Source organism: Pygoscelis adeliae, unplaced genomic scaffold, assembly GCF_000699105.1.
Source record: "Pygoscelis adeliae isolate BGI_AS28 unplaced genomic scaffold, ASM69910v1 Scaffold18, whole genome shotgun sequence".
Taxonomy (NCBI): Eukaryota; Metazoa; Chordata; class Aves; order Sphenisciformes; family Spheniscidae; genus Pygoscelis; species Pygoscelis adeliae.
In genome coordinates, this window is record NW_008825558.1 from 3,611,377 (window position 1) to 3,638,573 (window position 27,197).

The 27,197-nt window shown below is 38.0% G+C and overlaps 1 protein-coding gene across 1 annotated transcript in view; it reads right to left on the bottom strand.

Moving 5' to 3' along the window:
- Positions 1–4,601: 4,601 nt before the first annotated feature.
- Positions 4,602–27,197, bottom strand: part of MLYCD (malonyl-CoA decarboxylase) — a 104,105-nt gene continuing 81,509 nt past the window's right edge. The window contains exons 2-6 of the mRNA XM_009332330.1: positions 19,571–19,695; positions 17,352–17,464; positions 15,890–16,046; positions 15,224–15,373; positions 4,602–5,963 (exon numbers count right to left, since the gene is read on the bottom strand). Of these exons, the coding sequence (XP_009330605.1) occupies positions 5,430–5,963; positions 15,224–15,373; positions 15,890–16,046; positions 17,352–17,464; positions 19,571–19,695 (1,079 nt within the window). The 3' untranslated portion in view covers positions 4,602–5,429. The remainder of the gene's footprint in view (positions 5,964–15,223; positions 15,374–15,889; positions 16,047–17,351; positions 17,465–19,570; positions 19,696–27,197) is intronic.

Genomic DNA, 27,197 nt, shown 5'->3' on the forward strand with positions numbered 1-27,197 from the left:
GCAGCTACCATTGCTTGCTGAGGAAGTCAGCCTCTGAAACCAGCACCGCTTTCTCTTTCTAGGCACCTGGTAGCAGAAGGCATCCTGAAGAAGTCAGGGATGCAGGTTGAAGGGCCAGGGTTGTCAGCAAAGCCTACTGGCAAAACCTGTGCTTTTAACCAGGCAATCACATCACTTCATCGTGGAGGGGTTTCTAGCAGGAGTTGCTGTCAGGTGTGTTTCTGTGAGGAACAAATGGCACCGTAACTTAGGAATATTTTGCTTGCTACCACCTGCACTGAGTAGGGCAGCCGAGAAAATAAATGACGGTAGAAAACAAAGCAGCCCCTGACCTGAACATGGTATGCCTCCTCCCAGTGCTTTAAGGGCTGAAATAAACTCTGACTTAAAAGTGAAGTCCTACAGGCTATAGTCCTATATAATGGCCCAGATACTTCACATTTTGTACCGCTGCTTACTGCCCCAGTGTTACATCATGACCTACAGTGTCACGTTCAGTTCAGCAGTACTGGTTAAAAACCTGCACTCAAAACCACCGCCTACCCAGTGCAGAAACTTGCATGTCACCCTGTTCGAATACTAGAATAAAATTAGAACTGTGAAAGCGCTGAAAAGTAGACGTAAGCCAGTAAAAGCTGTAACTTTACCAAACAATTCTCAGTCTTTACTATGCCTTATTTTAGAATCTAACGATGGAAGAAGTGATAGATTTTAAGCTATTGCCCTTTTATTAATGCCAGTTTTCCACCCACAAGACAACCTTTGGGTATTATTCTACAGCTATCGATACCATTGCTTCTAAAGGCTTAAGCCTCGATAACTACAGGGATACTTTCACTAATGTAACAATTGCAGAACAGTTGACTCCCAAGAGGTACATTGAAGAAGCCTCCAATATTCAGGATGGGAAGGGGAAGGGCTGTAGCATGGCTCTGATGTACACAAGCTGTGCCAGCTTCTGTTGTGAGGTACCATGGCAGCTTTCACGCAGGACAGTTCAGAGCTCGCAATGCAGTGCAGCCAGCTTTGTAACGTGACCCACGCACGGCTGCAAGACTTCTCAATCACTAGCAATAAAACACTGTTTTCTATGAAATGAAATCACCTGAGAAGCCATTCAGAAAAATGGGAAGGTATTTATTGGCTTTTTATCCAAAGAACAATCCACGGAAGGGAAAATTTACTCATGATTTCAGCCTTGACATTTCAAAGTGAAACACAGTGCAGTATTACATACCCTACATTAATCTTAAAATACATTGTTTGAAACACATTACTGTAGTAACAGGAAGCAATGACTTCAAGAACTTCTAGTATTTCAGCTTCCTTAAAGGACAGGCAGTTACCTCTTCTTTAACATTACGGGCATGCTCTTTAGAAGTGGCGTACCCCCCTGCCAGCACTGAAGGGGAGAAAAAGAAACTGGACTTCTCTCTTCTTTCTGAGCTGTGAAGACTGACTTTGACAGAGTAAGATCCCTCTCTAGTAACATAGTTGTTGTCCTCCTAAGTAGTACAGGTGGTGAATATTTTTTTCTCTTCAGCATTGTTCATGCTAAAAATCACTCTTTAGTAGCAAGTTGGAAAACCCAAGCACTGCTAGACACTTAAGAGTCAACAACCAATGAAAGAAAACTAATAGCACTTAACAGCTGATGGCTTTTATGAGAAGACTTGTCCCACCTTCATCTTCAAATGCTCCTTTTGCACTTAAATTTGTACTGTGATTCTGATACAGAACTCACCGTAGGAATTTTTGGCCTCACGTTGCTAATTTATTAATAGAACAGATGAAGTGACCTCAGAAAGCAAACCACAACCAATAACCAAAACCATAACAACTGTTGAAAAGGAACCCTGCAGGTGCTAGGGTTCTGATGGAGAGCAGATGTCACATAACAAATGTACTCATCCACAATAGCTCCAGTAAGATGCTGCTACATCTTTGCCTGTAATCTGCTTCTCAGCCCCACGTCTCAAACACCTTAGAACAGCTCCTGTGAATATGAATAAATTAAATTTACTCTAATGCAGGAGTGACTGGTAATTCAACGCCTAGAGAAATGTGGCATAGGCGTGAGGAGAGGTGCAAGGGGTGCCTGTTCGTGACATGCCAACTACATTGGTAAGCAGCTGAGCAATCAGTCCTGGCACCACAGGGTACAGGTTTGACTTAGAGAAAAGCTCCTATGGCTGGTTTGACATGTCTGAATGCCAAGATCTATCTTCCTGATTTTAAGATTGGTAGGAAGAAAAAAAGAGCTATGCCCACTTCCCTTAAGCTGAGGGCAGATCTGTGTATCTGTAGTGTCTGTATTAGATATAAGAAGCCAGAGGTCTAGGGAAATAATTAAAGTGTTAACAAAGTGTTAGCAGCTTTGCTTCTTCCTCCTTATAACCTACTATCACTTCATGTCACTGAACCGATTCTCATACATTTGTTTGGGGCTACAAGCGGAAAAAAACGCAGTATCCTTTGAGTCCAGCTGTTAAGAATATAGGATTATGTTGTATTTCCATCTGCAGTAAAGCAGGAGCGTTAGCTCTTTTTGAACTATGGCCAGGTGGATGCACATTTAATTTCCCTCATAGTTCCTCCTGTTTCAAAATGAAAACATCTTTCAAAATCATTGCATTTTCAGAACTCTTTCATTTGAAGTGACCTAGTTTCCTCATACTTGAAGAGCTTAACATAACAAAGAGAGAGAGTTCTCTTTCTCTATTCCTCCCAGCCAAGGATGGCTGGTACATACTTATATAAGCAGCTAAATTTCACCTTGAAACCTACATTCTAAAGAAGTTCACAAAGCTTAGAAAACCAAACAGGAGAACGAAGCCATCTTCTGACCACTGTTAAAAACAGAAGTAGTGCGTCCTTTAGTAATTTGTATGGTGAAGATTTCTGTACCAATACAGTATGTGCGTATGTTCACTCTAAGGCTCTGTATAAAAACCTAACAAAACGCACATGATACAAAGAAAAGAAAAAGCAATGTGTGAGTAGTTTCTTCAGTCTGGTATTCTGATACAGGTCTGGTATTCTAAACTGGAGATAGCTACTGTTTAGTAACTTTTACACAGGGTGCTAAATACAGACACACACACACAGACTGTGTACTCCCTAACGTTCATGTTCCAGGTCTAAAACTTGCACAACAAACTTCAGACGGAGCTTTAACAAAATTATCGTAATTCCTTAAAAATGTGGGGTTTGGAATAGAAGTGGCAACCAGGTCCTTCATGTAACAATGCCATGCCAGGTGAAGTTATGTCTTAATTAATCCAAAAGGTTATATACATTTGACTCCAATCGTCCAGCTGCCTTCAACCCCTGTCTCTTTTCCAGCCTGAAGTCTCCTCTGGACATGCAATTGTTCCACACCTGCAATTAACTTTCAGCATTTCTTGAGGATGAACCATTGACTTTAATTTTAAAACCTTCCATATGAAGTACTATAAAGACTATACATGCTATACACATACATACTTGTGCAGACTACTTACCATAACTACTGATCCAAAAGCAAAAATTGACAATCACTCTCAAGTTATTCCCTCAGGTTGGCCAGGAGGGAACAAGCAGGAGTTGCTTGTTCAAAGTCTCTCACTAAAAGTTTCCAATGCTTTAAGTGTTTGATCCTTAGTCCTTAGCTCCCCCGTTGAGAATAAAGAAAGTATAATCAAATAAATCTTCAGATTTCTTTATACTTCTACAGTGTTTCCTAGTGCACATTCAGCAAGCTATCCAGAGAAGGTAAAAAAACCCCAAAACCTCCAAAAAACGCAACTTGTATTTTGGCTTATGCCATATTGCCCCTGGTATATGCACCAGAATGCTACCACAATTCAAGGGGAACTCAACTTTTCTTTAGTGGTTTTGGCAACTGAAAAATTGCTGGACGCATCTTGCTTGCAAGGGGATGACAGGTTGTTTTTTTTTTAAATTGTATCTGATCAAAATCAATAAACTAACTTTAACCTGTTGATGAGAAAGCTGTTGACTAAATAGGGTGCCCCTTTTTTGGAACTATTCTTAAAAACATAACAAAGGCAACATGGCACAGGCGAGGCGCCACTGCTAACGTGGCATCACTGCCACCGGTGACCAGCTGCTGTATACAAACGTCTGCTCTCAAGGGACTAACAGGCAGTGAATGTACACTCTCTAACGATCAGTGTTGCAAAACCTACCATCAACAGAAGTTCAGTCAAGCTTTTCCCTGCATGGAAGATATATATAATAGATTCCCTTAACAGGTTACCAGCTTGGAGGATGGGATTTTTTTCTAATAATCAACATGAAAAAAAGTGTATCCAATTATGTAATTTAATTCTAGGAGAAAGGCTAATTGGACACTTACAGCTTTCTTCACTGCTGTTTTCATACACGAGCAGGAACTCTGTCACTTTCAATTCCTATGTATAATTCTTTTCTTGAAAACAGGACTGGAATTTGACCAGACACAGAATAAATCAGAAATTACAAAACAGCATGAAATTCTGTTAAGATGGTCCTTCTGCTGTGGCGATACTGCTATCAAGGAGGGCTGTTAAGTGAAGGAAGGTACATGCTGAAATACACAAGACATGATTTGCTGAGAAAGTTTATTTTATTGGTTTACAGGTCACACCTACCTCTTTCTTAAAAAAGCTCTTTATCAACTTAAAAAATTACCAGAACCAAAGTATAATATAATCTCTTATTCCCCTCTTATTTGAACGCTTCCTTCTTGCTCATTGTATTTTAGTAGACAAAAGTGCAAATATAATACTACATACCTGCTGCACTGAGAGATCCTGATTTTTCAACAATATTAATGCAAGGCTTTTCCATGCTCCAGCAAAGCTAGGACTCAGTGAGATTTTTAGGGTTTTGAAAAAGGAAAATACCCAGAGGTTTTACATGAGAGTTTTTGAGGGAGAATAAGATGGATATTATTGAAATAAAACTGTAGATTACCATTTTGCTAATATATTTGACCAAAAATTTACCTTCATTCAGTACTTCTTTCCAGGTACTTTGGTACTGAACTATCTATAGCAGTATTATGACAAAGTGCAGCTCCTTCTGAAGACACAGTTTATACAGGTTTATATTCAACAGAATAATGGTACGGCTCAAGTATTACCCATTCAAGTTACCACTGAGTTGTAACTGATTGAGAGAATTCTACTCACCCTTTAATACATACCTCCAACCCATTTGCACGTAACAGGTATCTAGAACTTACAGTGACTCAATCACAGTCGATTAGGTTTTGAATATATGGCAACATAAGCAAGACAACTGATAATCTAGATAACTTTGCATCGTGCTGTACTGAGTAAATTGGTTTTATAAGGGACATTCTCATTTAAATATAGACAGTGCAAAATATTACAGCTCTTTATAGGTAAGGAACACTTGTTCTTAGTTTTCATAATATTTAATTAAAGCTTGCTATTTTGCTGGAACTGAGACACCAAGGAAAGAACCTGCTCTGAGGCTTTAATTTGTTTAGTCCCCCGGTATGCTGCACTATTACTGGCTGTATCCTCTAAGAAATATCGGTAGTTTACCATCATGCCACAAGAAGAAGCAATGCCCCGAGGGCTTGTGTCCGCCATCCAGTTTATCCGCCACATCACAGAGCCATTCTGAAGATGAAAATTTGCTACTGGATTAAGAGCATAGCCACGATGTTTCTCTCCATACAAATACCAGGCACAGAGCCTCATAAACGGTGAATGGAGCACTTTAACTAATTTTTCTGATCTCACCCACTCATTGTTATTTAAGAGTTTCTTTAGCATTTCAGTAGTAGAGTCTCCTGTGATCTCAGAGATTTCTTGCCATTCTGATTCTGTAAAAAGTTCATTTCTTTCCAGTTCTTTTGTTTTTGAGGAGAGGAGACCAACAAGCCATTTTGTGAATCCCGGGATAGGCGAAAGAGTGGAAAAAGCTTTTATCTGAGGAAGTTCTTTCTGCAGACAAAAGGAGAGGAAAAAAAATTCATGAGTTTTGTCATGATTGACAATGAGAAGTTTGAAAGAACAGCTCATACTCTTTACTTGATGTCAAGTGAAGACTAGGGATGCTGAGAATTAACTGATACACATAGGCACACACCAAAAAAAAAAAAAAAAAAACCCCCCTGCCAGTAGCAGGTTTTAGTGACCAGAAAGCACTTGGGGAACACAGAAAATTTTCACACTGCCTGAATTACAGTCCACACACATAAGCTATTGAAAAGTACTTATACAGTACTTACCGACACTACATTCTGGTATACCATTTTATAGGCAGAAATAAACAAATACAATCACATGCCATAAAGAAGTTGTTCAGAAGAATAAGATTTAAAAAAAAATTTAAACATGTAAGTTTCTAAAACCTTTTAAGTACCATTTATTTTTCATATGTAACTATCTTTTTTTGAATGAAGTGCAGTTTATTATTTCAGTCTATTGTAAAAACCAGGAGAGGTACAACTTCTACATTTTTATGGAAAGAAGTATTTCCTGAAGTTTTGAAAAAGATTCTTTATACAGGTCAGCTACTTTTCATGCCATTCCCAAACTATAAACTACACTGACAAAATAGCAAGATAAGAAATACATACTTACAGTAAAAAAATTAATCACAGTTTAATAATTGTTTTAACATAATAAAGCTTCTCCTCTACTCCTACTAATTTATGAGTAAAAGCTGTTAACTACATAATCATGTAAAGCAAAACATACGTAAGGAAAACTGTGTGTTAGTTTTGGGGCACACCAATGTGAAGAATAGAGAAGGTTGTTAAACTCGCTGTCACTTGGAATTAACAAAAACGACATAAAAATCAACCCTACCGAAGGAGTAGGGGGGGCAAGGAACAGAGGGAAGACGGAGCTGAACTGAAACAACCGCAGTGTTGTTTTAATTACTGTTCATATAGGAAGCAGTGGTAAGAACGGAGACATTTATCAACATTACAGAAGCATCTTAATGTCAACAGAAAATTGTCTTTAAATGACTACAAAATGCATTTTTTTCTACTTTGAGTATTACCCAGATAACCATTAAAAAGTCATCATTGCTCAGATGCTACCTTACACCAGCAAACGTTAATGGAATGCCTGCTGCTCAGTTGTTTATATTGCACCTGCGCTGTTGCATCCTCAGGTACCGCTGTGCTCCACACAACGCTGCCACCTGCATTCCGTTTCATGAGGATGCAGAAGCCAGGGAACGCAGGCCCGGCATACCTCCGTTACAGGTTGGCGCCGAGCACCATTTCTAGTAACTTCGATAACTGAATAATATTCAGCTGGTTATTTACAACATCTTTTTCCTTCCCACCCAGAGCTTCCTAAATAGCTTACTGCTGTTCTGCTGGCTTCCGGCACTACGATACACCAGCCAGCTCAGATCTACCACCTCTTCAGTTTTGTGACTTACAGTTGCATAAACTGAATAACCTCACTCGCTCCCCTTATCTGAAGTTCTTTGACTATTACACAGATAGGTAAGTCAAAGAATTCTTCTTTTGGGACCAGACAGGAACAAGAAAGGCAGACCAAGTTACAAAGAAACACCCTATTCTATCTCCTTAGAAAACTGGATAAAGCAAAAAGCAAATTATTTCATAAAAACACTCATTTCTATATCTTACTGAACAAAACAATCATTTCTGTAATCAGAGAGACCGGGAGATCCTGACTGTGTCATATTCTCAACTGCTATAGCTACCATGGTCAGATAATGCAATACTAGTACAGCGTTGATCTCCTGTGACTTTTTCAAGTCTCCACTAAAGGACATGATGATATTTTATTTTTAAGAGTAATTCTGAAGCGTAAGTCTGTAACAAGATCTGTGAAATACAACTACCAGGTTTCATCACATATGCATTTCATAAAAGAAAAAATATTATATGGACATTGACGTAGAGAGATGTCTGTGGAAGGCAATTTCTGCTGGTATCTTAGCACCTCTTTGTACAATTTTAGAGAATACAGGATTTATAAAACAAAATAGTCTATTAGGGTTGTGCTCTTACTGCGGACCATGGCTACAAGAGGCATGGATATAGAAAATACATTTTAATTAAAAGAATGTTTCTTGGACTAGACAGTCCAGCCTTTTTAAAAAAGTTTCCCCTCTGCTTTTGAAAAAGAGAGCAAGAACCACAGTAAATTAAAAAAATACATTTAGGAGCAGAAAAAGGGCAAAAATGAGAACAGAACAAAGCAACTCCATACACTTCAAAAATCCTTCCCCCCCCAAGCCCACACTAAATACTTCCCCATGGATATAAAGACTATTTATCCACAAATCAATTCAAAATAACTTTATGAAATTTGAACACAGAATCAAATGCACTTACTAAATCTTCCTTTGATCACTTTTCATCCACCTCCTTGTCGGGTTTCTGAATCAAGGAGTATACCTAATCATCACATTTGGAATCCACTTTTCTTTAAAGCAGCAGGATCTTAATTAGTATGGTAGAGGAGAGCTATGCTCAGAAGCCCCCTTGTCAGCTACACTTTCCTTGATTGAACATTAGCTCCCACCAAAGACAACACTACTAGCACAAAACCACAGATCTCCTGGAAGAGGAGGAGGGAGAAAGATGGCACAGAAGTGAATTTTTAAAGGCTGCTGGAAAAATAACTTCAAGGTATTTGTTCCTGGAGAAAAAGCTGATAGCTTTCAGTTCTGTAAGATGGTAATGAGCAGTATCACTTACTACCTTCGTTTCTCCATCAGCGCACTGAAAGCTGACCAGTGGTAACTCCACTGCGACCGGCCGTAGCTGAGCTGCTGAGACAGTCTGCTGTCAAGCAATTTGACCTTTTGCATGTCAGCTCTTACTGTGGCTAGATGAATTTCTGCCCAGAAGGGAGGGCCACAACTCCCTTCTGAAGATTCAGTGACCCAGTACCCTTCTGCCTGTCCACACAATAATGATGGATGACAACTCAGCAACGGTCTACGATGTGATAGACCTGCAAATGAACCTTAAGGTACAGAAACACAAACCTGTAATCTGTAATGAGAAGTACCCTTTTCATGTCAGCATCCTTAAGCAGCAGCAAGCTCCCCCCAAAGACACTGGATTTCAGAATGGGGTTTCATTCTTCTGTGTCTTCCTTCCCTGTTGTGCTTTAATGTTCATCTTTAGTCCATAACGCAGAGAACACGAGAGACAGGGATAAATCAGTAAAAGTATTCAAATTAATCACCTATCAATGAGAAATCCTAGATGTGCTGCTAGAGGGAGTACAGATGTTACTATTGTGCAGCAGGGTGAAAAAAAAGGGGGAAAAAAAAAAAGAGAAAAAGGTTGCTAGAGGTTACTTTCCTCTAGGTAGGGATTCAAGGAATACCAGATGTGTTTCTTTTTGACCTGAAGATGGGATTGCATTTCTTAAAGGTTTTCCTTTTTTTCTAACTATATTACTCATCCTATAAAAGACAGAGCCTTTGAGAATGTATCCCTTAGGGGGTTGGACTAGATGACCTTTAAAGGTCCCTTCCAACCCAAACTATTCTATGATTCTATGTTTGGGCTTAAAACCTGAGAGGGGAAGAAGGAAGGTAATGTTGAAATTTGAGAAGCAGAAACTCTTCTTTCAGGTAAAAGGAAAAACTGATTGGACCAAGAGAAAAGGCTGCTTACCGAAGTCAAGTCTGGAAGTCTTCTGCACCATCTCTGCTAAGAAAGCACAGTGTTTGAAAATACTACCTTGCTACTGAACAGAGCTAACAAACAGGGCTTTTCACACAGGAGCTGAGCCATGCCCACTGCTTCCATAGGGTAACAGCTCCAATCCCATCTCCCAGCTTGCAAAGCCGAGAGGGTACCTATGCACCATCCACAATAACGAAAGTGAGAATGAATGATTTCTTCCCATATTTGTGTGTTAATAATAACCACTGCAAAGTTCCTAATTAAGTATCTGACATTTTGCTTCCTTGTGATGTTGACTGCTCTTTGTTTATCATTCACTTTCAGGAGTGACCTGTTCACCAAGCGCAACCCAAAATATTTATCAGGAAGTTAGTAGCTCCTACTCTATTAATAAATACAAAATCGGAAATTGTGCCTATTTTTTACTTCTTAAGACAGATAAGACATGGGAAAGTGACCCCATTTTCAAGCTACAGTACAGACTACTACATATCTGATAAATGCTTGAGTTTAGGAGCTTATCTGAGGCGGCCATTTCTTGCAGAAAAATAAATAGATGCAGCGAAGTGTGTACATTTATGTTGTTGCTAAATTGATGTGCTAGTTTCTAAGGCTATTGGTGGAGATCCATTAATGTTTATTTTCTTGTCAGAAACCCACACACCATTAAGAAACAGCTGCTCATTTTGTTTTGGGGTAGATTTCTGGTTTTGGTCGTCTTTTAGTTTGGTTTTTTTTCATTGCGGAAGAGCACAGATTTCTCCTATTATCAATATCTCATCTGAAACTGTCTTGCACTCTGAAAGCTGTAGTCCAAGGTCACATTTTTCATCAATGAAAGCAAAGCCTGTTTTGGAAATTATGATCTCCCCAGGTCACCTAGATCGAATTAAGGTAGCAATTATCAACAGCCCAACCAGAAAGCAAAAATCTGCCACCAATTGTTAAGCATTCTATTGAGTCACATAGTAGCTATCAGTTTTCTCCCCCAAATGCCACAGGCTATAAAATTCTAAGCAGTTTTCTCAAAGGCTTCACCACAGTTATCTCTGTCTGTCATCTGCAGACTGAATTGCTATGATGTACCTTCTGTGGAGCTACACACCATTTAGAGTGGCTATAAACACATTCTGAATTAAATGTCTGTCTAATGAGAAATCTATCTGTCTACACGTTCACCAGCACGCATTCAAATGCTAGAAATGCATTTGCCTGCTTGTTTTCCAGCACCCAATCTGGGGTTTGTTTGTTTTCTTACTAGTTGTCTGAAATTGTTTCAAAATCCAATTCGTTTCTGGGAACAATACAAGCCCAAATTTAAGAAATACAGGACATTATTTCTGTTGTCTGCTCCCTGCTTTATACACATTAATATAACCAAGAGACTACACAGAATGCATAGGTAGCCTATTCTCAGATTTGTACAGGGAGAACTGAGACCAAAGTGGTATCAGTGGAATAATGAATTCATCCCACTGCTTGCCCAAAAATAATCCAAACAGGAGATGCCCAGATAACAATAGAAGCCTGTTTATAAAAACCTTCTAAACTATTTGTGTAGCAAACTTTTGTCAAGCAACTACCAAAAAAAGAAAAATCTCCTATTTAGAGCAGCATACTTTCTCCCAGGATGCGCTCTGTATGCGACACAAGCTACGTCCCTGAAGTGCTATTCTGATCTCCGTTATATCCCTCCCCTTTACCCAATTATATTACAATACCTGTGGCAAATGCCAAATCATAATGTCTAGGTAGATATTAAGGATTCAAACTGCTAACTGTGCACATATAAAGAGATGAAACTGAGGACCCATTTCTGTAACTCAACTTCATACGTCCTCCATCTGCTTAAATTAGCGGAAGACTCAAAAGCAGGGGCCATTAACTTCTATGCAGCGCCTCAAACTAACAGTGCTTAACCCTGCGGGTTGTAATCTTCGCCAGAGCCTCTAATGCTGCAGTTTTCCTTACGGTCCTAATAAAACCCCATTTGCAAGAAATACTTTCATGAGGGAATCTGTACTTGACATTCTTTGAAGGTGAGAAGTGCTACCCTACCCATGTTCATGCTTAGCAGTGTATGTGACCAGTTCAGGTGAATTAGCAAGAAGATTTCTAAAAAATTAAGCTCTATCTTAATTGTCCATTAATGAGATTTTCTTTTAAGGAATCTGGTACCAACTGAATTCACAGACAAAACTTTATAGTGTAGATACCTGCTAGACCAATGTTTCAGTACCGTTTTTAAAAATATTGCCAAATAAAGGCTTCAATGGTGGAAAAAGAGAGTGGCTATTAGCATATTTCTAACTTAGTGCATGTCTTTTTCTGATTTAATGATATACATTCATGACAGGTCCAATTTGGAGTTTTCCTTATGAAGAATGACAGCTGAGAATTCAGTTTTGAGGTTAGAATGGCACTTACAAGTAGAAGTGTCAGAGCAGGTTAAGGCAAAGTCAGATAAAGGATTTTTACTGGAGGATAAAAAAAGTTTTAAGAGTTTGCAGTGCCTTGGGAAAATATGAATCAAGTAACATTCTGCAGTTCAAAGAGATGTCCACAAAAGTTAACTCCAACAAATGGCAAGTTATAAAAGTGTATTAATTATCAATGATTCAAATATAATGAAAACCAAAATCCTCAACCTCTTCAAATGGTCTCCTCTTCTTGAAGCATTTTATTATCAGTTAAATTAGAGAGAGTCTCAATTTATGTAACCCGGAACACTTGGCCATTTAGCAGCACTTTAAATAAAGATTTGTTTATTGCAAAGCCGTGCAAAGGTTACATAAAAAAATCTTCCTATCAGAGACCTCAACTATCTATTTTTACAAAGGCTGCTGGAAGCTTGCTTAATGAGATGTAATTTTTGACCCAAGATTTTTTTTGCTGAGGCTATATTGTTTCAGCTGCTGTCACCCAAGTCAACTCAGCACTACCACTATACCATTTGTCCCTTTTAAAGTAAGTGACTATAATGCTGCTCCAGAGAATTATGTCCAGCCTGAACACAGACAACCTTGGAAAGTCCTTTGCTTACACCTGACCAGAGAGAAAAAGAGCATATGTGTGCAATTAATGCACTGAAGTAGGATTTCCAGAATTTTGGGAAACAGGTAAAACAGGCTGCCAAGAGTATTACTCATCGTATGCCCTGCCTTTGCCCTGAACAATCTAACTTTGTAGAAATTTCAGAGTGTAAGTATTTTGAAGCTGAAATACACAGGGCTTCTCTCCACTGAAAGGTGAAGTCCACTGAGATGGGAGTCACAACATTGACGACATAGAATCATAGAATCATTAAGGTTGGACAAAAGCAGAATGACTAGGAATTACAGAAGTGCATCAAATAGTTCTGATAACAACAGTATGATGATTTAGGGTCACTTCACAGATGTAAAATATGTAATGGGAGATGGTTCTTGCAGAATTCAAGACAACAAATTCAAGAACAATACTTTGGAATGAAGAGGAAGAAAGCATGAAGGAGTGGGAAGAAAGGAAAAAAAATATTAAAAAAATATTAACATGGAAGAAAAACTATTAAGAGAACCACATCCATCGTTGATAAACACTCCTGGATTATCCCTCCTACCTTCTTTAGCCCTACAGTGGTACCCCAGCAAGGTTTATCAGCAAGAAAAGCAATGGTGTAAAGACAATACATGAAGGTGGTTGTACCTTTAATATATAGATATAGAATAAATATAAATAAGCAGTTCAAGTTTTGCTACAACTTCATAGTCAACTGAGTACATGTCCAATTTGGCATATAAAACCTTACTAATAACAGCACGTTTTTCGTAACATCTTAAAGCCATGGATGAAATTTAAGTAGGGAGGAAGACCTCCATCTTTGGCATTGTATGGAAAGCACCTAGCTTTCAATAAGTTATTTAAGCTTGAGGCAATAATTTTACGATTAGAATGCATTTAAAGGCATCTCAGCCAAAGTGTTTCCTATTTATCATGTATTTCATGAACACTGAAGAAGGGCTGGATTTTACAACATTGAAATGTAGAAACTTTGTCCTAAGTATAAATAAGAAACATTCTTCTGTTGGACACATCAAATTTTAGAACTTGCACGTAAGTCATCTAAATATGGTATGTCTATTTTCCTTTATAACTCGCTCATAACTTTTCTAGTGTTGTAAGCAATTTAGTGATGGACAAATACGTTGTCAACAGGGTTATTTTATGAGAGGAACTCAATTATCCAGAAATTATTTTTCAGATGTGAAAGCAGATAACTGCATGAATTTATTCCAATTTCCCCTCAGTCAAGATCAGACAGATGGCACAACCTAATTATACCTGGACTACTGCACTTTAGACAATTAATCTAAAAGCCATTCCGAAAGCAAGAAGCAACAAAATTCAGCCAAAATATCCATTAAAAATAAAATAAAAAACTTCTTCAGGGCAGCCAGCTATGATTCAGTGGTTGACTAATCAATCATTTTTTAGTAGTAGAGATTTGGTGCATCCAATTTTAAGTTATTTTTCTAAGTAGAACTGAAGGTCTAAATCACAGACAATTTTCCAGACATCATTACTAATCCAGATATTGGAACGATGAATATAAACACAAGTAGTGATCATTACTTTTAAGTGGTAGCTTTGTTAATAATTTAAGCAGTAAAGACTATTAAATAAAATAATGTACTCAACACAGAAATGTGGCTGTCTCTTTCACACCACTCTGTATATAAATCAATGAATTTTCATTCCTTTTTCCAGTTGCTTGGAAGAAGGTTCTGCAGTAAGTCCTAAAACTACTAACAATAATCCCATAGTATGCAATAATACTATATAAATTCATAGAACTGACTTGCATAAAGTAACTGATTCCTGTGACTTTCAAATGTTAAAGACATCTTCTTTACTATATTGCAAGAAATGCCTGGGCAAAGTTTTTGGTTCGGCTTTTTTTTTAATAGACGTATTCAAGGCAAGCATGCAAACTGCACACATAACCAGTGGCAATTCAACATAACAAACAAGCAAACGAATTAATTAATGTACAAGAAGTATTTTTGTTACTGGAACAGGCGTAAGATTTTGAAAGAGGAACAGCGATATTGGAACGATGAATATAAACACAAGTAGTGATCATTACTTTTAAGTGGTAGCTTTGTTAATAATTTAAGCAGTAAAGACTATTAAATAAAATAATGTACTCAACACAGAAATGTGGCTGTCTCTTTCACACCACTCTGTATATAAATCAATGAATATTGAAGCTACCTTCAATAAAAATGTACTAATTTGACTTTTAAGCGAGCTATGCACATGATTAGGCAAACACAAGTAATTCATGCAGTACCTGTCAACTACGTAACCGTATCTACATCTGGCAGACCTTAACCAACAGCAGGAAATGTTCTTCCAACTCTTTACACATCTTTAAAGGTTGATCTGGTAAGAAGCTGCAAGCGTAGAGGAAGACCTAGCAGCTCCTTGCCTTGAGCAATGACACAACATGGAAACTAAAACAGCAATGCAAGGGGAGCACACCGGCCAAACAGCATCTTAAGTACACCCTGCCACACCTACCTGCAGCTCTTTTACAACCCGTTTGATGAGGTAAGTCCCAAGTTCCACACCTTGCAGCCCCTGTTGAGTCAAACTGATTGAGTAGAAAATTGCTGTTGTAATTTTGTCTGTATCTTCTGTTTCTAAAGGTGGCACTTCTTTCACTATGGCCTGGGAAAATAATTATAAAATAAAAAAAAGTTAGTAGTAGTTATCATCATCATTATGGGGGAGGGGGCCTTTCTTTTTAACTTTCAAATGTGTTAACACTTTTCCCCACTGTTTTATTCATTATCCTCTGTAAGAAACAACAAAAATCTAATCAAAGAGTAGAAAGAAGAGCTGCTTATTCATTAGCAAGTGCAGGAAGTAATTGTAATGTGGTTTAAAATTTTCAGAGGTAATCATAACCGCTTTGAAGTTTTAATCTCCTTTGCTATGTTTTCTTATACATTTCTTATCTTTTCTTATTCTTCTTGCACTTGAGCAAAACCCCAAAATTTCAACTTACATAATACAGGAGATATACAGAATATCCCTGTAATTTTTAAGTGCCAATTCTCTCATCACTTAAAAAAAAAGAAACAAAACCAAATATCCCCAAATTATAAAGAACTACAGCTTTTTAAAAGAAGTACATTGCAATTTGAGTACTTTGCTGTGTACTAAATGCCTCAGTGACTGTACCTGGATGCTGCTGGAGATATCACTGGTTAGTGCAACATGCAAGACTATCAATGGTTCTCCTGGGATTGCACAGTGAGAAAAAAAGTAGCATCTTCTATACGACCCAACTCGACGCTTCATATCAACCCAGTTTCTAACAGGATGCACAGCTTCAGAACTCAATAAGAAAATAAAAAGAAGTAAAATTATATATATTTTTTTTCATTTAAAAACAGAGGTCAGCTGCCAACCCTACAAGCTCAGTACTTTCCCCTTTGATGTCAGTGACAAAACTCTCCGATCAAAAAAGGAGAATCAGGCTGTAAGTGGAAAAAAGTAAAATTCATCAGCAAACTGTGACAAAGTAGACTGTAAAGCCATATTGCATATCCACTCTCTCTAGCTTTCTTTGGGATATGCTTATTACATATCTGAGATTTCACTTGCACTTTCTGTTCAGTATAGGATATCTGACTGAGATGATGAAATTACTGAATGAGTCTGAACACACTTCTAAGGAATTAGTTCTCCTAAGCGAAAGTAGTCTGTTAGCACTCCCACAGCCATGTCTTCAACCAATCATTCAAAGCATTCTTTTCTCTATTACATATTGGAAGTCTAGAGCGTTTGCCAAAATACCCTGAGGTAAAATATCACTCATTATTTTTATTTTGAAAATTTACCTTGTATAAGATCTCTTTCCTTGGCCTCATCCACATTTAAGTCATGTACTTTCAGAACTCTCTAGAGATTCATTTTTCTTCAAGCTTTTTATATGATAAAATGCCACACAACATAACTTTGATTCAGCCATCTTCAACTTCATCACTATGACTTTCAGTATTTGACAGAAATTCAGAAATAAATGTTGTAGATTTTAAGGAACATTCATAAAAAACAAGGTGCTCTCTTCACGTATAGTTCACAAGTAATTCTGTGCACCTCAGCAGTTCCAGCCAGGAAGGGGAGCCTCACTACATTAGAAGTAAAACGTGCTCTTGAGTGTTGGGCATCCCATGCTGCATCAGACTTAAATATTAATTCTCTACCAACACTGCTGGTGTAGACTGAGGGGAGAAGAAGGTGGCAGTGGTGATGGAGGTAGCAGAGGCAGCAGGACCTGTGGGGGGAAAGGGAGTGCGAGAAGGCAGTGCTGCAAGAATCTAGGTTTGCAGGAAAAGTAACAGCAGCACCTCTGGGAACATGGGAGGAGTAACTGAGAAGGTTGGGAGAAAAGACAGCAGTCTAAAAGTGCGGTATGTGAGCTAAAGGATCAAATTATGGGACAAATGATCCCCTTCAGCATTTACTTAATTCAGTATTTAAAGTGTGCTCTTTAGTGTGTTAAATGCAACTATTCCTTAATTATACTTTGCCTGTGGTTCAGTACTGAAAAGCAGTATTTTGAAAATAGTTGATCTGTGCAGTCACAACCATTTCATCACCTTTTCATCAACGAGCATTAGCAACTTTTAGCACTTACTCACTAATTTTCTGGAGTACTTCACAAGGTGATTGCCAAGTGACCCGTTCCAAGTTTAGGAATCCTGTCGAGAACCACTCTGAAAGCATGTTCTTTAGAACTCCATTCATTTCCTGCAAACAGAAGAAAGATGAACTTATCTGCTAAATAAGCTAGGTAGAACATACCAATGCAAGTAAAGATAACCTTGATTATTTCAAACTACAACACTGGGAAGTTCAAGGAAACTAATGCATCTGTTTGAGAAGATTAACCACATAACAGTTCAGCTTTCCTCACGCAGGACTAAAACAATGAAAATGTTTAAAGACACTGTCTATAGTAAACTGCAGACAGGGAAATGGAAGATAATGCAAAACAATGCAGATGAAAAGCAGACAATAAATAGAAGTATTTGAGCAGTCTTGACAATAAGGCCGCAGTTGCACAGGTGCTCAGATTTAAATACCATGAAAAAAATAATGGGAAATCTGATGAAAATACAGATTTGAATTTCACTATAATTTTCTATATCTGAATCTCTTCTGAGTATTCAGCAGTTCATGCCTTAGGAAAACTATTAGTACTAGTTTATCAATATAAGAAAGCAACTCACCAAATTAAAATTTTCCAGTTCCTTACCATATTTTATTAGTCATCTCTACTTTATTAAACATTTTTTCCATTGCTCTTTATGAGAAAGATACAGAATAGCTATTTACTCCTGCACATTCTGCACCATGATTAACACATGGAACTTTCTACTTTTGACAGATCTCCAAGGCACATAACGTGTCTACTGGAGGTGACTGGAACACATACAGGCACATTTAGGCATCAGTAAACTACAAAAATGCTTCAGTTTGGACTTTAGCGTGGATTGTTCAACTCAGCACAGGAGCTGCACATACCCACTTAGGATGACAAATTATAAAATAAGTGTCTCTGAACAGGATGCAGATAAAACCATAGGCTTTACAGAATTCTTCTTCTCTGTAAGTATGAAAATTTTTGAGCAAGAAAAACAAAAGCAACAGCATAAGAGAACAGAACTCAAAAATCACAATGGATTTGGAACAGTATGATACAGAATTAAAGCCAACTGTAGTATCAAATACTTTCAGAAACATTCATCGTAATAATGAATTTTATATTCCCTACTAATTTCCTGCTGCCTATATTATTAAAGATTTTCCTGTCTAAAATTCTTTGAGTTCAGAAAGTATTCTTGAACTCAGCACAGCATGAATATCCCTTAAAGAGATTCTAGAGCTTACTTCTCTTTCTTACATTTGCTTTGTATATAGGACACAGTGTGATACCAGCACCAACTTAACAACGGCCTGATCAGAAAGGTAGGCTTACCTGAAACCAACTTAATAACCATTTATTTAAAAACAAAAACTCTTCACCTTCTAGTCAGACCTTTATTAAATAGCCACTGCTGTACATAAAATAGACAAAAATTATGCTCCAATGTACTTTAGCTTGGTACATTTAAACAAAACAACAAAAGAAAAAATATAATCTATCCAGAAAACACTTACTACTTAAAACAGCTTTCCAAAGCTGAGATGTAGTCTCAGGACTTCCATAAAAAAGCAAAAATATTTCCTATTGTAACCTAACAAAGATGAAAGTTGCAGAGGCACTTGTCAAGAGACACACATCAAAGAAGGTTCCTGTTGGCCAACGTAACTGCTTACAAGTATTCCAAGACTGAAAAAAAGAACAGTTTTATTCTTTAATTCAACATATTAGAAAAATGAAAATTTTCAAACCCTGACTATGCTTGCAGCCAACTGTGATCAGATATTTCAATCTACACCAATCCACCCAAACTTACAATTAAATTAACTCCTCGCATAAAAACTAGATTAAAGTTGATAGTAATGACCAGTCATGGAGTTTGCAAGGTAAATTCCTAACAAAGCCTGGCTCTTTTCCATACCTGAAGTGCAGAGTCAAATTCTCCTTCAGTTTCCCTTTTTCCTACCTACTCCTTCTATGCTTACTAAGTTGTGTTAGTGAAATACATAGGCTTTTGTTTGGCATCTATCTTTGTTTTTGCAGAAATGGCTACTATACCAACCATCTAGAAGAAAACAGCCATTCATCTGCATAGAACCATTCTGTCATGCATGAAAATTTTATGCTATCTTTCTGTATTTTTTTCAGTAGCATCCTCAAATATGTAAGAAAAGTAGAGCTTCCTTACTGAAGCATAAATTGACATATACTTCAAATAGTGAAAATGTCAATCGCCTTGTTCCAAATACAGGGAGTATCCATGAAGTATTCCATGATGTCAACTCTCCCAAGTTTTCCAAATTAGATTTTTGTTGGTCTTTCTCAGTGGAGCTCTCTTTCAGTTAAATAAACTGTGCTGAAAGTCTTCTGCCAAATTGTACTCCCACCTGCACTTGTACCACAAGGCTGACCCAAGCCTGCATATGCTAGTAAAAAAAAAAGTTGTTAAATGAATATGAAACTGAAATAATACAAACAAAATTCACCTTAAGTACATTTATAGGGTAAGTAATCCCCACTGGAAAACAATGGAAGCCACATAATGCATGGCACCAGCATAAAAAGAAACCTCTGAAAAAACCCCACGCATATGGAACTACCTGCAACAAGTACCACTGAAGAACTGAGAGAAATGAAGGATCACATTAAATGAAATCCACCCAAGCAACGGACAGTCTTCACAATTTTTCACTGATGCTTTGATTAAAACGTTCCTGCCTTCCCTGTCTCAGGGTAACACTATCCTACACAACAGTAGCTGGGGGAGGAAGTAACATAATTGCTGACATTAAAAAGGATCAGATTAGCTACGCCAAAACTTTGCAACTAGGATAGTTGAGGGACATATGCAGTATACCCTCCCCTGCCTAATAAATGGATCTATTGCACATTTGTAGGAAGTCTGATGATTTGGGGGCATACCGGACACGTTTGTTAAACCGGTGCTGCCTTACTACCTCAAAAGAGCAGACTATTTCCATAATATGACATTACTGTGAGAAATGCATAATTACTGTTGGCTCAGGACACTTCACTTGACACACTCTGACAATATATCACTCAACTGCATTTAGAGTAGCTGCAATCTATACTGGCAAAACTGTTTTTGCTGATGCTTCTGGGCTAGTGGATACTCTTTAGAGAAAGTAGCAGGTAAAACAAGCTGTACCAAAAAGAGCCCAGAACTGTCTGCATGACAGCATCTACAAAAAAGGGCTCTTTCCGGCACGGCTAAGTCATGCAGGAATTGCAACTCCTGGGCAGTACAACTGAGCAGGTACTGGCCTGCAACCTCAATAAGGCTTGCATCAGCAACAGTTTTATTGGGAAAAGCTGAATTTTAGTTTAAGTACTCTCTCATACACAGATTTGTCTGTCGCCCTTTTTTTTTTTCCCCCCAATACACTTTTCTTCTCCAACCGTAGAGGTATGTGTCCTAAACAAATATATTCTGATCGTTTTGTTTCTTCTGGCTTTAAGGTACTTCCCTTGCAAATCCTTGTTTCTGCATACCTCTGAAGTTTTTAGAAAATAACCATAAAGAATTTTGGTCAAATATCCCTTGGTGCAGTGAAAGTCTCCACCTATTTCAGGATTGATTGTTTTGTTTTCTTTTGTAAGGGCACACTGTAAGCCAGAAAAATAAGCTAGAGTTGTCAGATCTGGGGTCAAACTAACAGATTCCTATGGCTCTCTTGTCATCCATCTGCTTTTTGGAACACCATTTCAAGCTGCAGTCTAGCAGCTAGGAGGGAAAACTGCTGATGGCTGCACTCCTGCTAGTCATTATTTTGAACACACTGCTCTGCATATTGGCAGTACCATGGCTCAGATGGCAACGAGTGACTTGGGAGAAAGCCAGTTATACTACACGGATACTGGCAAAAGTCGAAAACACAGGAATCGGATGCATTTTGCTTCTTTGAAGCACCTACAGGTTTAGGAAGCATGCTCCATATGATGGGACATAATGATGCCCAACTGAACTGAAGGCTGCTTTTTCAAGATGCAGAACACATTAGAGAGCTACTTTAGGTCCAAGATACAGCTGTACAAAAGCAATGCAATTGCAACCAAAGAAGAAAGCGAAGCAGATGTGCTTTCAGTAATGGTTTTGGAAGAATGGAATATTGTTTATGGGGAATCACAACTCAGTTCAAATGATCTGTCAGTTGTAAATAATAATGCTTTATCAAACAACAGGGCAGCACGCAGGCCAAAGAAATAGAATAGTTCCAGTTGGAAGGGACCTACAATGATCTCTAGTCCAACTGCAATGGTGTATGTTGACAAAACTTCTTAGTGTAGAAAGACATTAAACACTTTATACTATCCAAAACTGTGTTTAATTCAAGCCATGTAAGCAGAATTCTGAGTTGTGTTTAATACCGTAGTACATGCTAAGTTTCTGAAAGGCTTGACTCCAACAATGACAGTCTCAAGTTAGGTTCTCTTATTTTGTAAACTTAGTGGTAAGTAAATTCTTGTTTTCATTTCAGAGGCCTTTCTAGTCATAAAATTACATCTCCAAAATTTCATTAGAAAGAAAAAAAAAAGCACACATTTATTATTCAGCATCTCAATTTTAAATTTGAGCAACAAGACATACTCAGATTAGTATTTAAAATTACCAGCTATACTTCAGTTTCTATTAGCCCAGTATAATAAATTCTGGTAATTTTTTTTTTCATTCCGTGTTCTTGCTACAAGACAACAAATTACAGGCTTTTTGATCTTCACATGAGGTCACTATTTATTGGGCAACAAGTGGGAAAACTCTTATGAAAAGCTTAAATTATTTTTTTTAATCAAGAAAAACTGCTTCTCTGATGAGGGAACTACGTCAAATTCCCTCTCAAACTACTAAAAAATAAAATACCCCTTACAATGAAAATTCATATGCAGATATTTACAGATACTATGAAACAGCAGTAACTAACACTCCATGCATATCAAACAGATGGCTCAGTTATTGTTAGTTGCTGGTTAGGTATCGGACAGGGCTACAAGAGCAGTATTCTGCCTCGCAAGAGTCAAGTTTTTCCATGGCTTTGGAATGTTTGAAGTTTTTCACCTGATATGCTTCATTTGGGCATACTGACTTATAGACCTACTCTGATACTGCCAAGTGTTTAAAGGTGTCTTTGGTTTTGGTTTGGTTTTTTTTGTTTTTGTTTTTTTTACAAATTAGCTTCAAAATATACATACAGAATACCCCTGGTGAGATACGGAAAAATATACCCATCAGCAGAACTGGATTCAATAGTGCCACGCAAATAAAAAGGGACTGTTTTTCTGCTTTTTTATTGCTAATGGTAATTACTGCAGTGGTAACAGTAGTGCTGAAAACTTCCCTGGCTCTGGTGTTTTATATTGTTTGATGACTTTTTTTTTTTTTAAATTATTTCCCTTTTTTTCCCCCCATTTTTCCTCATTTAGACAATGAGTAAAGTGTGCACAAGCATTTTCAAGTGACTTAATCACCTGTATATGTTATTTTACTGTAATATGTTGAACAAACACAAAATAGAAATGCTTCATCAACCAACATCTAACAGCCCAAGCTGCTTCTGTGTTTTGAGGACATAGAAAAATATTTTATATTTACAACACAGCAGCGGGTAATCCTTGTTTTAATAGGTCTTTCAAAATGCAAAGTAAAAACTAAGGCCTGTCTAAGATTTAGACAGTTTGGGCAAAATCAAAATCCCAATAGGCCATATAGCGCATTCTGTAATTTTCCTCCAGCATCAAGAAGATCCATTTAATTTTATTTCTACATTTCCTTGTCAGTGCAGATACAAATACACAGAAGTTATAAAATTCTTGTTGCACATTTGTCTTGACGTATGTTAGAATTTAAATCAAATCTACAATAATGAAATGGCCATGCAAGGCTTATGACAGATAAATACCAAACACTTTTTTCATAGAAAAACTTTTAATTTTCATTTGTTTCTCTAGTTAAGGGCTTCTTAGACCTTTAAAGCAAATTCTTTCAATATTCAGATTCTCCATATAGTCACTGTTTCACCTAAGTGAACAGATACCCTAACCCATTCATGAATCCTCATCAATGCGACCACGGTTCTTTCAAGGTAGTACAACTGGGTGAAATAAATACACCCTTCTGTGGATGTACACCTATCACCACAAATATTTCCCCTCCCCAAAAAGCCATGTACAGCCTACACACAAAATATTCCCCCTTAAAGCCCGTTCTACCATTTCCAATTCCTCTACTAAAATTTAAAACACTTTCCCTGATTATACGAAGGTCAGTGTTCAAATCTGTGAGAGATCTTTAAGAAAAAAAAATAATTCAAGGAAAAGTCCAACTTTAGCTCCTTGCTGCGTTTAGGAGCAGCTGCTATGAGGGGAAAAATAACCAGAACAATTATGGTATTTCTTTTTTCCTAGTAGACCAATACAGGAACAGTAGGATTACAGATACACTCCAACTACTGCTTAATTACGGAAGCAGGCTTATTTATAAATCAATTTGACAAAAATGCTCTTTTTCATTATCTTTTGCCAGCAAATTGGAACCTTCCACTGACTTTTTCTAAATCATATGGAAATATGAAGATTATTTTAAAAGCAATAGTTGAATGATTTGCTACCCGGAAATAATAATGTTGTGAATTTTTCACCAGAGTCCATATTTCAAATGCTGAAACTGAGTAAGCAAGCAAAGTATAAAAAATCTCAAGAGAAAACGCTGGCACAGAAAAAGAAGTACTGCAGGTGAGAAGGTTCTGAACAGTAAGAGGAAGAACTATGCTCAGGAAACAGGCTTTCAGCAAATTTCACTCTTTGCATTGCAAGGGCTCATCAGAAAATCAACTCATTTATAAAGACAGTGGAAAACGTGCATGTCCTTTGGTGGAAGGAAGGAACAGAACAATGAAAAGAACGTAAGAGAGAGAGGGAAAAAATTCAAACAGCATCATGAAAAAGAATTAGGTCCAGCTTTACTGTCATTTAACTTTCCAAACCACTTATTATGTGCCAGTACTGTTTTTTTGAAATGGTCATCTTCACATTATCCATGAGGCTTATGATAGTAGTAATTGACTCATATACTTAATAGAAAAGAAAACCCACGTCTGGGACAGATTATGAAGAAAAATTTCTCTTCACCATATGTCCTGTATGCATTTTTGGTGGACTCTTCGGAAAAAAAGGCTGTATAGCTTCAAAAATAGAGTTTACCACTGAGTTTTTGCCATCTGATTATCAAGAAACTTGTGTCAAGCATATTCATCATCTTTTACACAACCACAGAAAGACATTTACTATGTCATAACAACTTGTCACTAAGGATACCTATAATTTTTCTGTCTCATTCTAGGTGACGATTCTGCCTTCTAATAACTAACTAAAATATAAACTAAACCTCATTTGCAGTATGTTCCTTCTCTTCGCACAGTCCATCATTTTATGTATTTCCAATGCATTGTTCAGGGTTTATGTTCAAGATCTATGGAATTCTTCCAGTAAGGTAGTCACCATTCTTCTCAATTTCTTGTTACGTCAGCTTTTTCAACCCAATTTGCCTTACATCGGATCCTGACAGCTAGGGCACTATGACTTCTGATTTAATGGACACTGCTAAAATAGTTCAGTGACTTCAGTGCTCAGAATCTTCACAAGTCTAATAATGAGACACATTTTGGAGTGCAGTGCAGCTAGGCACATGTCATGCAGTACATCAAATCAGAGTAAGTTAGGCATTTGCATTTCTTCATTTACTTTAAACATCAATTCAACTGAAGAGGTGATTTATGAAAGACAACTGAGGGCATTATGAAGATGTGTATACTTGGGAAACTGCAGACGATACTGCACCAGTTTGCAGTGCATCATCTATTTTGTTAATGATTCAGGAACAGTGAAACCAATGGAGAAACAATCATCAGGTAATTTGCATCTTCTTGTTTTAAAATAATACCTTCAGAAATTCAGGCAGACAAGAATTCATCATGTGTAGTAGTGAATCCTGACGTGTTAACATCCATCCCAAGTTCCAGAGCTTTTCTATACCTTTTTTCGTCTCTTTCCTGCAATTAGGGAAACCAGCAAAGAACCACTCTGAAATTGTCCACTACAAGATCCCAAAATATATATCACGAGAACAGTTCTCTACTCAAGACTCAAATTCTTTAGTAAAAAGAAAAAAACTCTAACAACCCCCCACTCCCCCAAATCTATAGCCTGAATATTCTGCCATACAGTTTTCTCTGTTCTTGACATTTAGCCTCAGAAAAGGTAATACAGTATCTCACACCTATGGCTTAAGGTATCAAATTAAATACACGTGCCCTCACACCACTTCCTCAAAAGCCACTTGCACCAGCTAGTAATCAGCTCCATTGCAGAGACTGTCAAGACTTCCTGCGGGTTGGGTGCTCCCTTGGGTGCTCGTAGTTATTCTGACACTTACTTGCAACAGAAGCAAACAGATTTTAAAGGCTGAGCAAGACATTTATTTCAGAAGCAAGACATAACACCTTTCCCAGACACACTAGCAAGAACACTGGAATAGCACGTAGTTCTTGGTCTTGGTCACTGTGGAAAACAGATGAGAATGACCTAAATGAAACTCCAAACTGAAAAAAACAGTATCCAGGGTAAATTCTTACAGCCAATACAGTCACAAACAAAAACCAATGCAAACCAGTTCTCGCTCAATCTTTCCTGGCTTATGTGCTATTTATCACCAACTCTCATTTTTAGACTGTATCACATTTTAAAAATAAAACTGATCAACAAGCGCAAAAAAGACTACAAAAACAGACATGCAGAACTAAGCCCAGTCATACAATGAACTCAAACATTTAAAAAAATATTTTGAGGAGACATAACAGAATGCTTACGACAAATAAAGCTTTTATTGAAGCTTTAGTTTTGCAGAGTATTCTTCTACTTTCAAATGGGTTTAGTATGTTTCTGAACATACTGTATTATTTGACGGATGTACGTTCAGCTGTTTTACGCATTTCTATCCTGCAAATTCAGTCTGGTTTTACTTAAGATGATCCAACTGGATGTGGAATCTTACCAATGCTGTTGCTACTTCAGTTATGTGATGACTGTGGTTAACTGACAGCACTGACAAAAAACCATCCTTTTCTTGTCAAACTTAATTTGTATCTGAATATCAACAAACAAGTTATGGTCAGTGCATCTGACCAACTTGCTTTCTTCATCACCTTCTGGGAAGTCCTGTCACCTCCTGCCACTCTCATCTGCTACATCATTCCGTCCTCCACACCCATATCACCTCGCTGTACCATGTAACCACTGGGGATGTTCCACCTCACCTACTTTCTACACACTACTGAGCTAAGACATGACAGCTCCTTTCTGTTGTTGATATTCTTCACCGTTAGCATGACACGGCTGCTGTGTCACTTTTGGCCCTGTATCGGACTCAGGAGTCACGCCACTACACGTCACTCCTGCAGCGAGTTCCTGACGCAGCTTGGCAGCCCCAACATCAGCTGCACTATGTCATGCTGCATCAGTGTGGCACTTCCTCCACTGCCCTAACGCCAGCCCTTCACAGCCCGCAGCCCAGCCTCCCACTGCCACTTCCCTTTGGAAAGCCCATTGCTTCACACCACGGGCCGCTCCCTTCCTGAGCCATGTCAGCAAAGCCATCTCCCGCTGGTGCCACAGCCTGCGGGAAGGGGCTTTGCTCGTGTCACACCATGGAGACCCCAACTGCGAATCAGGTTCACGGGACACCCTTCAGCCCAGCGGCAGAGGCTCCACGAGTAGCACCATGAGTAGGAAGCCCCAAACCACATCCCCTCCGGCCTCCCCCCGACT